This window comes from Heptranchias perlo, chromosome 26 (assembly GCF_035084215.1).
Source record: "Heptranchias perlo isolate sHepPer1 chromosome 26, sHepPer1.hap1, whole genome shotgun sequence".
Lineage (NCBI taxonomy): Eukaryota > Metazoa > Chordata > Chondrichthyes > Hexanchiformes > Hexanchidae > Heptranchias > Heptranchias perlo.
Window position 1 is genome coordinate 7,268,941 of NC_090350.1, and position 16,248 is coordinate 7,285,188.

The window sequence follows — 16,248 nt, forward strand, 5'->3', positions numbered from 1 at the left end:
CCACACACACACACACCCAGTCCCACACTCACACACCCAGTCCCACACACCCTGTCCCACACACACACCCAGTCCCACACACACACACACCCAGTCCCACACTCACACACCCAGTCCCACACACCCTGTCCCACACACACACCCAGTCCCACACACCCTGTCCCACACACACACCCAGTCCCACACTCACACACCCAGTCCCACACACCCTGTCCCACACACACACCCAGTCCCACACACACACACACACAGTCCCACACACACACACCCAGTCCCACACTCACACACCCAGTCCCACACACACACACCCAGTCCCACACTCACACACCCAGTCCCACACACCCTGTCCCACACACACACCCAGTCCCACACACACACACACCCAGTCCCACACTCACACACCCAGTCCCACACACACACACCCAGTCCCACACTCACACACCCAGTCCCACACACCCTGTCCCACACACACACCCAGTCCCACACACACACACACCCAGTCCCACACACACACACCCAGTCCCACACACACACACCCAGTCCCACACACACACACCCAGTCCCACACACACACACACACAGTCCCACACACACACACCCAGTCCCACACTCACACACCCAGTCCCACACACACACCCAGTCCCACACACACACACCCAGTCCCACACACACACACCCAGTCCCACACTCACACACCCAGTCCCACACACACACACACCCAGTCCCACACACACACACCCAGTCCCACACACACACACCCAGTCCCACACACACACACACAGTCCCACACACACACACAGTCCCACACACACACACCCAGTCCCACACACAGACACCCAGTCCCACACACACACACCCAGTCCCACACACACACCCAGTCCCACACACACACACACAGTCCCACACACACACACACCCAGTCCCACACTCACACACCCAGTCCCACACACCCTGTCCCACACACACACCCAGTCCCACACACACACACACCCAGTCCCACACTCACACACCCAGTCCCACACACCCTGTCCCACACACACACCCAGTCCCACACACCCTGTCCCACACACACACCCAGTCCCACACTCACACACCCAGTCCCACACACCCTGTCCCACACACACACCCAGTCCCACACACACACACACACAGTCCCACACACACACACCCAGTCCCACACTCACACACCCAGTCCCACACACACACACCCAGTCCCACACTCACACACCCAGTCCCACACACCCTGTCCCACACACACACCCAGTCCCACACACACACACACCCAGTCCCACACACACACACCCAGTCCCACACACACACACCCAGTCCCACACACACACACCCAGTCCCACACACACACACACACAGTCCCACACACACACACCCAGTCCCACACTCACACACCCAGTCCCACACACACACCCAGTCCCACACACACACACCCAGTCCCACACACACACACCCAGTCCCACACTCACACACCCAGTCCCACACACACACACACCCAGTCCCACACACACACACCCAGTCCCACACACACACACCCAGTCCCACACACACACACACAGTCCCACACACACACACAGTCCCACACACACACACCCAGTCCCACACACAGACACCCAGTCCCACACACACACACCCAGTCCCACACACACACCCAGTCCCACACACACACACACAGTCCCACACACACACACACCCAGTCCCACACACACACACCCAGTCCCACACACACTCACCCAGTCTCACACACCCAGTCCCACACACACACACACCCAGTCCCACACACACACACACACAGTCCCACACACACTCACCCAGTCCCACACACACTCACACCCTGTCCCACACACACACCCAGTCCCACACACACACACACCCAGTCCCACACACACACACACCCAGTCCCACACACACACACACACAGTCCCACACACACTCACCCAGTCCCACACACACACACACCCAGTCCCACACACACTCACCCAGTCCCACACACACACACACACAGTCCCACACACACACACACCCAGTCCCACACACACTCACCCAGTCCCACACACCCAGTCCCACACACACACACCCAGTCCCACACACACTCACCCAGTCCCACACACCCAGTCCCACACACACTCACCCAGTCCCACACACACACACCCAGTCCCACACACACACACCCAGTCCCACACACACACACCCAGTCCCACACACACACACACAGTCCCACACACACACACAGTCCCACACACACACCCAGTCCCACACACACACTCACACACACAGTCCCACACACACACACCCAGTCCCACACACACACACCCAGTCCCACACACACACTCACCCAGTCCCACACACACACACCCAGTCCCACACACACACTCACCCAGTCCCACACACACACACCCAGTCCCACACACACACACCCAGTCCCACACACACACACCCAGTCCCACACACACACCCAGTCCCACACACACACACACAGTCCCACACACACACTCACCCAGTCCCACACACACTCACACCCAGTCCCACACACACACTCACCCAGTCCCACACACACTCACACCCAGTCCCACACACACACTCACCCAGTCCCACACACACACACACCCAGTCCCACACACACACTCACCCAGTCCCACACACACTCACACCCAGTCCCACACACACACTCACCCAGTCCCACACACACACACACCCAGTCCCACACACACTCACCCAGTCCCACACACACACACACCCAGTCCCACACACACACACACAGTCCCACACACACTCACCCAGTCCCACACACCCAGTCCCACACACACTCACCCAGTCCCACACACACTCACCCAGTCCCACACACCCAGTCCCACACACACTCACCCAGTCCCACACACACTCACCCAGTCCCACACACACTCACCCAGTCCCACACACACACACCCAGTCCCACACACACACTCACCCAGTCCCACACACACACTCACCCAGTCCCACACACACTCACACCCAGTCCCACACACACTCACACCCAGTCCCACACACACTCACCCAGTCCCACACACCCAGTCGCACACACACTCACCCAGTCCCACACACACACACCCAGTCCCACACACCCAGTCGCACACACACTCACCCAGTCCCACACACTCAGTCGCACACACACACACCCAGTCCCACACACACTCACCCAGTCCCACACACACACACCCAGTCCCACACACACACTCACCCAGTCCCACACACACTCACACCCAGTCCCACACACACTCACCCAGTCCCACACACACACTCACCCAGTCCCACACACACACTCACCCAGTCCCACACACACACTCACCCAGTCCCACACACACACACCCAGTCCCACACACACTCACCCAGTCCCACACACACACACACCCAGTCCCACACACACACACACCCAGTCCCACACACACACACACCCAGTCCCACACACACACACACCCAGTCCCACACACACTCACCCAGTCCCACACACACACTCACCCAGTCCCACACACACACCCAGTCCCACACACACACACCCAGTCCCACACACACACACCCAGTCCCACACACACACACCCAGTCCCACACACACTCACCCAGTCCCACACACACTCACACCCAGTCCCACACACACTCACCCAGTCCCACACACACACACCCAGTCCCACACACACACACACACAGTCCCACACACACACACACCCAGTCCCACACACACTCACCCAGTCCCACACACACACTCACCCAGTCCCACACACACACCCAGTCCCACACACACTCACCCAGTCCCACACACACTCACCCAGTCCCACACACCCAGTCCCACACACACACACCCAGTCCCACACACCCAGTCCCACACACACACACCCAGTCCCACACACACACACCCAGTCCCACACACACTCACCCAGTCCCACACACACACTCACCCAGTCCCACACACACACCCAGTCCCACACACACTCACCCAGTCCCACACACACACACACAGTCCCACACACACACACCCAGTCCCACACACACACACACAGTCCCACACACACACACCCAGTCCCACACACACTCACCCAGTCCCACACACACACACCCAGTCCCACACACACTCACCCAGTCCCACACACACACACCCAGTCCCACACACACTCACCCAGTCCCACACACACACACCCAGTCCCACACACACACACCCAGTCCCACACACACTCACCCAGTCCCACACACACTCACCCAGTCCCACACACACACACCCAGTCCCACACACACACCCAGTCCCACACTCACACACCCAGTCCCACACAAACACACACCCAGTCCCACACACACACACACCCAGTCCCACACACACTCACCCAGTCCCACACACACACCCAGTCCCACACACACACACCCAGTCCCACACAAACACACACCCAGTCCCACACACACACACACCCAGTCCCACACACACTCACCCAGTCCCACACACACACCCAGTCCCACACACACTCACCCAGTCCCACACACACACCCAGTCCCACACAAACACACACCCAGTCCCACACACACACACACCCAGTCCCACACACACTCACCCAGTCCCACACACACACCCAGTCCCACACACACTCACCCAGTCCCACACACACACCCAGTCCCACACACACTCACCCAGTCCCACACACACACCCAGTCCCACACACACACACCCAGTCCCACACACACTCACCCAGTCCCACACACACACACACAGTCCCACACACACACACCCAGTCCCACACACACACACACAGTCCCACACACACACACACAGTCCCACACACACACACACAGTCCCACACACACACCCAGTCCCACACACACACACACACAGTCCCACACACACACTCACCCAGTCCCACACACACACACACAGTCCCACACACACACACAGTCCCACACACACACACAGTCCCACACACACACCCAGTCCCACACACACACACACAGTCCCACACACACACACAGTCCCACACACACACACAGTCCCACACACACACCCAGTCCCACACACACACACAGTCCCACACACACACACAGTCCCACACACACACTCACCCAGTCCCACACACACACACACAGTCCCACACACACACACAGTCCCACACACACACACAGTCCCACACACACACACACCCAGTCCCACACACACACACACAGTCCCACACACACACCCAGTCCCACACACACACACACAGTCCCACACACACACCCAGTCCCACACACACACACACAGTCCCACACACACACACAGTCCCACACACACACACACAGTCCCACACACACACACACAGTCCCACACACACACCCAGTCGCACACACACACACACAGTCCCACACACACACACAGTCCCACACACACACACAGTCCCACACACACACCCAGTCCCACACACACACACAGTCCCACACACACACACAGTCCCACACACACACTCACCCAGTCCCACACACACACACACAGTCCCACACACACACACAGTCCCACACACACACACAGTCCCACACACACACACCCAGTCCCACACACACACACACAGTCCCACACACACTCACACAGTCCCACACACACACACCCAGTCCCACACACACTCACACAGTCCCACACACACACCCAGTCCCACACTCACACACCCAGTCCCACACACACTCACCCAGTCCCACACACACACACCCAGTCCCACACACACACACCCAGTCCCACACACACACACACAGTCCCACACACACACACACCCAGTCCCACACACACACACACAGTCCCACACACACACCCAGTCCCACACACACACCCAGTCCCACACACACACACCCAGTCCCACACACACACACCCAGTCCCACACACACACACACCCAGTCCCACACACACACACACAGTCCCACACACACACACCCAGTCCCACACACACACACCCAGTCCCACACACACTCACCCAGTCCCACACACACTCACACCCAGTCCCACACACACTCACCCAGTCCCACACACACACACACACAGTCCCACACACACACACACCCAGTCCCACACACACTCACCCAGTCCCACACACACACTCACCCAGTCCCACACACACACCCAGTCCCACACACACTCACCCAGTCCCACACACACTCACCCAGTCCCACACACCCAGTCCCACACACACACACCCAGTCCCACACACCCAGTCCCACACACACACACCCAGTCCCACACACACACACCCAGTCCCACACACACTCACCCAGTCCCACACACACACCCAGTCCCACACACACACACCCAGTCCCACACACACACACCCAGTCCCACACACACTCACCCAGTCCCACACACACACCCAGTCCCACACACACTCACCCAGTCCCACACACACACACACAGTCCCACACACACACACCCAGTCCCACACACACACACACAGTCCCACACACACACACCCAGTCCCACACACACACACCCAGTCCCACACACACTCACCCAGTCCCACACACACACACCCAGTCCCACACACACACACCCAGTCCCACACAAACACACACCCAGTCCCACACACACACACACCCAGTCCCACACACACTCACCCAGTCCCACACACACACCCAGTCCCACACACACTCACCCAGTCCCACACACACACCCAGTCCCACACACACACACCCAGTCCCACACACACTCACCCAGTCCCACACACACACCCAGTCCCACACACACACACCCAGTCCCACACACACTCACCCAGTCCCACACACACACACACAGTCCCACACACACACACCCAGTCCCACACACACACACACAGTCCCACACACACACACACAGTCCCACACACACACACACAGTCCCACACACACACCCAGTCCCACACACACACACACACAGTCCCACACACACACTCACCCAGTCCCACACACACACACACAGTCCCACACACACACACAGTCCCACACACACACACAGTCCCACACACACACCCAGTCCCACACACACACACACAGTCCCACACACACACACAGTCCCACACACACACACAGTCCCACACACACACCCAGTCCCACACACACACACAGTCCCACACACACACACAGTCCCACACACACACTCACCCAGTCCCACACACACACACACAGTCCCACACACACACACAGTCCCACACACACACACAGTCCCACACACACACACACCCAGTCCCACACACACACACACAGTCCCACACACACACCCAGTCCCACACACACACACACAGTCCCACACACACACCCAGTCCCACACACACACACACAGTCCCACACACACACACAGTCCCACACACACACACACAGTCCCACACACACACACACAGTCCCACACACACACCCAGTCGCACACACACACACACAGTCCCACACACACACACAGTCCCACACACACACAGTCCCACACACACACCCAGTCCCACACACACACACAGTCCCACACACACACACAGTCCCACACACACACTCACCCAGTCCCACACACACACACACAGTCCCACACACACACACAGTCCCACACACACACACAGTCCCACACACACACACCCAGTCCCACACACACACACACAGTCCCACACACACTCACACAGTCCCACACACACACACCCAGTCCCACACACACTCACACAGTCCCACACACACACCCAGTCCCACACTCACACACCCAGTCCCACACACACTCACCCAGTCCCACACACACACACCCAGTCCCACACACACACACCCAGTCCCACACACACACACACAGTCCCACACACACACACACCCAGTCCCACACACACACACACAGTCCCACACACACACCCAGTCCCACACACACACACCCAGTCCCACACACACACACCCAGTCCCACACACACACACCCAGTCCCACACACACACACCCAGTCCCACACACACACACACCCAGTCCCACACACACACACACAGTCCCACACACACACCCAGTCCCACACACACACCCAGTCCCACACACACACACCCAGTCCCACACACACACACCCAGTCCCACACACACACACACCCAGTCCCACACACACACACCCAGTCCCACACACACACCCAGTCCCACACACACACACAGTCCCACACACACACCCAGTCCCACACACACACACCCAGTCCCACACACACACCCAGTCCCACACACACACCCAGTCCCACACACACACACCCAGTCCCACACACACTCACCCAGTCCCACACACACACACACCCAGTCCCACACACACTCACCCAGTCCCACACACACACCCAGTCCCACACACACACCCAGTCCCACACACACACACAGTCCCACACACACTCACCCAGTCCCACACACACACACACCCAGTCCCACACACACACACACAGTCCCACACACACACCCAGTCCCACACACACTCACCCAGTCCCACACACACACACACCCAGTCCCACACACACACACACAGTCCCACACACACACCCAGTCCCACACACACTCACCCAGTCCCACACACACACACACCCAGTCCCACACACACACACCCAGTCCCACACACACACACCCAGTCCCACACACACACACCCAGTCCCACACACACACACCCAGTCCCACACACACTCACCCAGTCCCACACACACACCCAGTCCCACACACACTCACCCAGTCCCACACACACACACACCCAGTCCCACACACACACACCCAGTCCCACACACACACACCCAGTCCCACACACACTCACCCAGTCCCACACACCCAGTCCCACACACACTCACCCAGTCCCACACACACACACACCCAGTCCCACACACACACACACCCAGTCCCACACACACACACACCCAGTCCCACACACACTCACCCAGTCCCACACACACACTCACCCAGTCCCACACACACACCCAGTCCCACACACACTCACCCAGTCCCACACACCCAGTCCCACACACACACCCAGTCCCACACACACTCACCCAGTCCCACACACCCAGTCCCACACACACTCACCCAGTCCCACACACACACACACCCAGTCCCACACACACACACACCCAGTCCCACACACACTCACACCCAGTCCCACACACACTCACCCAGTCCCACACACACACACCCAGTCCCACACACACACACACAGTCCCACACACACACACACAGTCCCACACACACTCACCCAGTCCCACACACACACACCCAGTCCCACACACACACACCCAGTCGCACACACACACACCCAGTCCCACACACACTCACCCAGTCCCACACACACACACCCAGTCCCACACACACTCACCCAGTCCCACACACACACACCCAGTCCCACACACACACACACACACACAGTCCCACACACACACACCCAGTCCCACACACACTCACCCAGTCCCACACACACTCACCCAGTCCCACACACACACACCCAGTCCCACACACACACACACCCAGTCCCACACACCCAGTCCCACACAAACACACACCCAGTCCCACACACACACACCCAGACCCACACACACTCACCCAGTCCCACACACACACACCCAGTCCCACACACACACACCCAGTCCCACACACCCAGTCCCACACACACTCACCCAGTCCCACACTCACTCACCCAGTCCCACACACACACACCCAGTCCCACACTCACTCACCCAGTCCCACACACACACACACCCAGTCCCACACACACACCCAGTCCCACACTCACTCACCCAGTCCCACACACACACACACCCAGTCCCACACAAACACACACCCAGTCCCACACACACACACCCAGACCCACACACACTCACCCAGTCCCACACACCCAGTCCCACACAAACACACACCCAGTCCCACACACACACACCCAGTCCCACACACCCAGTCCCACACAAACACACACCCAGTCCCACACACACACACCCAGTCCCACACACACACCCAGTCCCACACACACACACCCAGTCCCACACACCCAGTCCCACACACACTCACCCAGTCCCACACAAACACACACCCAGTCCCACACACACACACCCAGTCCCACACACACACCCAGTCCCACACACACACACCCAGTCCCACACACACACACACCCAGTCCCACACACACACACCCAGTCCCACACACACACCCAGTCCCACACACACACACCCAGTCCCACACACACACACCCAGTCCCACACACCCAGTCCCACACACACACACGGTCTCACACACACACACCCAGTCCCACACACACACACCCAGTCCCACACACACACACACAGTCCCACACACACACACACAGTCTCACACACCCAGTCCCACACACACACACACAGTGAGAAAGATACTCGAGGCAGCGAGGGATCCAAGGAGCAGAGATCAAGGGATCTCAGGAGCAAGGATCGAAGGATCCTAAGACCGTGGCGAATAACCCAGAGAACAGGAAGTGAAGGACACAGGGAGGGTTAGATACAGAGTAAAGCTCCCTCTACACTGTCCCATCAAACACTCCCAGGGCAGGTACAGCACGGGTTCGATGGGGAGTAAAGCTCCCTCTACACTGTCCCATCAAACACTCCCAGGGCAGGTACAGCACGGGTTCGATGGGGTGTAAAGCTCCCTCTACACTGTCCCATCAACATACAGAGGAGTGCCCAGTGGGTACGTTTTCCTTTTCCCACACCTGTGCCTCCGTTAGTAACGTTGCCAAACTGGGGACAGTTGTAAGCTGTGTGACCATGCAATCTAGGAACTGGACTCACCGTCAAAACTCATTCGATGTAGGATCCCCACTCACAGAGACAAGACTCTTCCAAACCATTAATCCCAGCGAGATTTAAATCCATGTCCCACAGGTGAAAGGGCAACGTCTAACTCACTGTATGACAGAGCTCCCGTTCCAATCCTAATAACATTGTTTAGGGATTTACATACAGACATATCTTTGGGATCTCTGTACCCTCACTGTGACAGATTTTATTAGAGATACTCAAAGTGAACCACATAGTCCCAGTATCTTTTGGTCTTCATTTGAAATGGCACCTTGGAGTAACTTTACAAACTCCTAGCCCTGGTACAGGGCGTTGCCTGTTGGGAGCGCATATCGGCAATGTGGAGATGTGATTCCTGGGATTTTTGTCCTTTTATGGACTATCACGGGAACATGTTCCCGAGTTCCAAATAGGTGCTCCCGTGGGAAGTGGCTCCATGCAGGGAGCACAAATTCATAAAATTACCCTTAATATTCAGATGGATGCCAGACAAAATACTTACTGTTTGAATTATATAGAATTACTTGGCGTTTACAGCACAGAAACAGGCCATTCGGCCCAACAGGTCCATGCTGGTGTTTATGCTCTATGGGAGACTCCTCCCACCCCACTTCATCTAACAAGCCTCCTCCCATCCCTCTTCATCTATCAGCATGTCCTTCTATTCCTTTCTCCCTCATGTTTATCCAGCTTCCCCTTAAAGGCATATATGCTATTCACATCAACTACTCCATGTGGTAACGAGTTCCACATTCTCATCACTCTCTGGGTTAAGAACAGTGACTCTGCTGTGCCCTGTGGCCTAACCATCCTGTACCTCAGCACAAAAAACATGGGAACAAGGAATGTTAGTGTAATGGTAATGGTTTAGAGTATCACGCTACATACCCTCTGCTCCTCCATTCGGGGAAGCCCACGCTGCTCCTGCTTGCACTGTGGAGGAAAGAAATAGACAGGTCACATTAACAGATGTGCAGGAACAAGACCAGATGTGATCTACTTGCTTTCCTGAGTTAACCTGGCCTGTTCTGCAGAGAGGACATTCCTTGTTGTAGCTGGGAATTGAGAGACTCAGTTGGCAGTCTCCTTACTTGATGGATTTAGGGTCGGAGAGGAATTTCCCAGTGTTTTTTCCTAAATTGGACACAGGTTTTTTTTCCTCTGATTTTTGCCTCTCCCAGGGGCCTGTGATAACCGGGGCAGGGGGAGGGGTGGGGAAAGGGAATAGAATGTGAGTGAGGCTACACCATGACTGGATGGCATGGCCTTGATGGATTGAATGGTATTTTCCTGTTCTTCTTATGTGTAAAACTGGGAAACTTTCAGACTTCCATGGACCCAGTCGAAGGTTTGGAACTGACGATGAAACTTTAATCAATACTCAGATAGATACAGGGCTTCACTCACATTTGTCCAGGACACGACCAGTCACATCTTATGTGACATTAATTTCAGCGTTTGACAACAGATCTTCACCTCCGACATGTGGGTCCCTCACCTGCAGGAGAGGACTTCCCACACGGGTCAGGTCCGAGCCCACCTCCAGCCTCCAAGAGCGAACTGTGGCAAGGATTTTTTTTTTAAAAAGGCACCACCAACAATGCAATTGCTGACAGCTCAGAAACCAGCGATGTCCACAGACAGAGAAAGGGGTAGACTCTGCACGGTTGACAAATCCATCTCAGCACTGGTGCAGGTTCGACTCTCTGTGCACTTTCAAAGGCTCCAAGGTGACCAATGGTACATCTCCAGAGAGAGGTGATCCTTGCCACAGAGATCAGTTCACTCTTGGAGGCTTCGGGGAAGTCCTCTCCTGTTGGTGGGCTCTGCCCTCGGACCTCATCCCTGTGAGCAGTTCTCTCTCAGGAGGTGAGGGGCCCCCACGTGGGAGAACCCTATCACAGAGGGGAGCAGTGCCACCTTCCAAAGAGCGATTAAGGGGAGGCCTGAGAAGGAGGGTCCTTGCGTTTGGTCCACTTTTGAAGAGGGGTCTTTGAAAACAGGGCCCTTGGCGTTACTCCCTGTGAGGTGCAGACGCTAAAATGGTCAGGGTCAGCGGGCTCCTGGCGGGTGCACCAGTGCCAGCTCACGGCAGGATCGCAGAACAAAGACTGAACCAAGATAATCAACAGATAATTTCACACTGACCTTTTCACAGTGATCCACACCAGCCGCCCCTGGAGAGCCGTGCTCGGGCTGCTCTGCCTTCACCTCTGTAAACGCCTGTGCTCCAGGGAATCCAGAGCTGCAGTTACCACAAAAGGTCTACAGAGAGAGAGAGAGAGAGAGAGAGAGCAGGTAACGGTGAAAATAAAGATCAAAAGAGACGAACAGGTGCCCCTCGTGACACGACAACATTCAAAGTCCGAATCTGGAGCCACCAGTCACTGAAGGAGAGTTATTATTGCACATTGAATATAGAGGGATATAGCACCGTGTATATTATAAATACAGGGATATAGCACCGTGTATATTATAAAAACAGGGATAGAGCACCGTGTATATTATAAATACAGGGATAGAGCACCGTGTATATTATAAATACAGGGATAGAGCACCGTGTATATTATAAATACAGGGATGGAGCACCGTGTATATTATAAATACAGGGATATAGCACCGTGTATATTATAAATACAGGGATAGAGCACCGTGTATATTATAAATACAGGGATATAGCACCGTGTATATTATAAATACAGGGATGGAGCACCGTGTATATTATAAATACAGGGATATAGCACCGTGTATATTATAAATACAGGGATAGAGCACCGTGTATATTATAAATACAGGGATAGAGCACTGTGTATATTATAAATACAAGGATATAGCACCGTGTATATTATAAATACAGGGATATAGCACCGTGTATATTATAAATACAGGGATAGAGCACCGTGTATATTATAAATACAGGGATATAGCACCGTGTATATTATAAATACAGGGATATAGCACCGTGTATATTATAAATACAAGGATATAGCACCGTGTATATTATAAATACAGGGATATAGCACCGTGTATATTATAAATACAGGGATATAGCACCGTGTATATTATAAATACAGGGATAGAGCACCGTGTATATTATAAATACAGGGATAGAGCACCGTGTATATTATAAATACAGGGATATAGCACCGTGTATATTATAAATACAGGGATATAGCACCGTGTATATTATAAATACAGGGATATAGCACCGTGTATATTATAAATACAGGGATATAGCACCGTGTATATTATAAATACAGGGATATAGCACCGTGTATATTATAAATACAGGGATATAGCACCGTGTATATTATAAATACAGGGATAGAGCACCGTGTATATTATAAATACAGGGATATAGCACCGTGTATATTATAAATACAGGGATAGAGCACCGTGTATATTATAAATACAGGGATATAGCACCGTGTATATTATAAATACAGGGATAGAGCACCGTGTATATTATAAATACAGGGATGGAGCACCGTGTATATTATAAATACAGGGATATAGCACCGTGTATATTATAAATACAGGGATAGAGCACCGTGTATATTATAAATACAGGGATATAGCACCGTGTATATTATAAATACAGGGATGGAGCACCGTGTATATTATAAATACAGGGATATAGCACCGTGTATATTATAAATACAGGGATAGAGCACCGTGTATATTATAAATACAGGGATAGAGCACTGTGTATATTATAAATACAAGGATATAGCACCGTGTATATTATAAATACAGGGATATAGCACCGTGTATATTATAAATACAGGGATAGAGCACCGTGTATATTATAAATACAGGGATATAGCACCGTGTATATTATAAATACAGGGATATAGCACCGTGTATATTATAAATACAAGGATATAGCACCGTGTATATTATAAATACAGGGATATAGCACCGTGTATATTATAAATACAGGGATATAGCACCGTGTATATTATAAATACAGGGATATAGCACCGTGTATATTATAAATACAGGGATATAGCACCGTGTATATTATAAATACAAGGATATAGCACCGTGTATATTATAAATACAGGGATATAGCACCGTGTATATTATAAATACAGGGATATAGCACCGTGTATATTATAAATACAAGGATAGAGCACTGTGTATATTATAAATACAGGGATATAGCACCGTGTATATTATAAATACAAGGATAGAGCACTGTGTATATTATAAATACAGGGATATAGCACTGTGTTTTCCTCTCCGGAATGATTTTCAGCTGCAGATTGAACCTATTTATACTTTGATGTTTCTCTCTGATATCATTTTACACAAATCTAATATCCTTTCACAGAATCACAGAATGATACAACACAGAAGGAGGCCATTCAGCCCATTGTGCCTGTGCCAGCTCTTTGAAAGAGCTATCCAATTAGTCCCACTCCTCTAGTCTTCCCCTGTAGACCTGCAAATTTTTTCCCTTCAAGTATTTATCCAATTCCCTTTTGAAAGTTACTATTGAATCTGCTTCCACCGCCCTTTCAGGCAGCGCATTCCAGATCATAACAACTCGCTGCATAAAAAATGTTTCCTCATGTTGCCTCTGGCTCTTTTGCCAATACCTTAAATCTGTGTTCTCTGGTTACCGACCCTTCTGCCACTGGAAATAGTTTCTCCTCATTGACTCTATCAAAACCGTTCATGATTTTGAACACCTCTCCGTCAAATCTCCCCTTAACCTCTGTTCTAAGGAGAACAATCCCAGCTTCTCCAGACTCTCCACATATCGGTTCCGTGGTACCATTCTAGTAAATCTCCTCTGTACTCTCTCTAAGATCTCGACATCTTCCCTAAAGTGCGGTGCCCAGAATTGGACACAATACTCCAGCTGGGGCCTAACCAGTGTTTTATAAAGGTTTAGCAAAACTTCCTTGCTTTTGTACTCTCCGCCTCAATCCTTTATTTTGAAAAGTTCCGCCCAAGTTCTAATCCTTCTTCTAACTTCTGGATTTTTAACTTGTGAACGACAAGCTTTATCATTCCCCTTCATTGTACTCATTGTATGGATTTGGGGACTTGTTCATATTTATAAATGGGGGCAGTCTCAGTAAAGCAATACTTTAACTCAGCTATCCAGAAACCGAACAGAAGTGTCGGCAGGAAACTGAAGCAGATGAATTAAAGTCCACCCTGCTGCTTGCGGAGGTGTACGGTCGAGCTGAGCTGCAGTTACAGGGCCTACTTGTAATTTAGGGTTGCCAACTCTGGTTGGACGTATTCCTGGAGGTTTCATCACATGACCTCCTGCCTCCCACCACCCCGCCCCCACACTCTCGCCATTGGTCACCCAACACGTCTATCCTTACAGTGCCCCGTCTTCCCCGCCAATCGGAATGCGATCAGACTCTTTGTTACCCGATTGGATGATTATTGATTCTCAGTCAAAACAACCTTTTTTCCCACCTTCAATATTTTTATAACTAATAAATAAAAATGTTCAATGAAAAAACACGCCATTTTTTTAACA

General features: G+C 53.1%; 1 protein-coding gene across 5 annotated transcripts in view; it reads right to left on the bottom strand.

The window, feature by feature from the left end:
- Window positions 1-16,248, bottom strand: part of col16a1 (collagen, type XVI, alpha 1) — a 410,059-nt gene that overhangs the window by 90,100 nt on the left and 303,711 nt on the right. For all 5 annotated transcript variants that reach the window (XM_068006392.1, XM_068006393.1, XM_068006394.1 and 2 more), the window contains 2 exons: window positions 12,888-13,004; window positions 11,628-11,672 (listed from right to left, as the gene is read on the bottom strand). In XM_068006392.1, coding sequence (XP_067862493.1) covers window positions 11,628-11,672; window positions 12,888-13,004 — 162 coding nt within the window. The remainder of the gene's footprint in view (window positions 1-11,627; window positions 11,673-12,887; window positions 13,005-16,248) is intronic.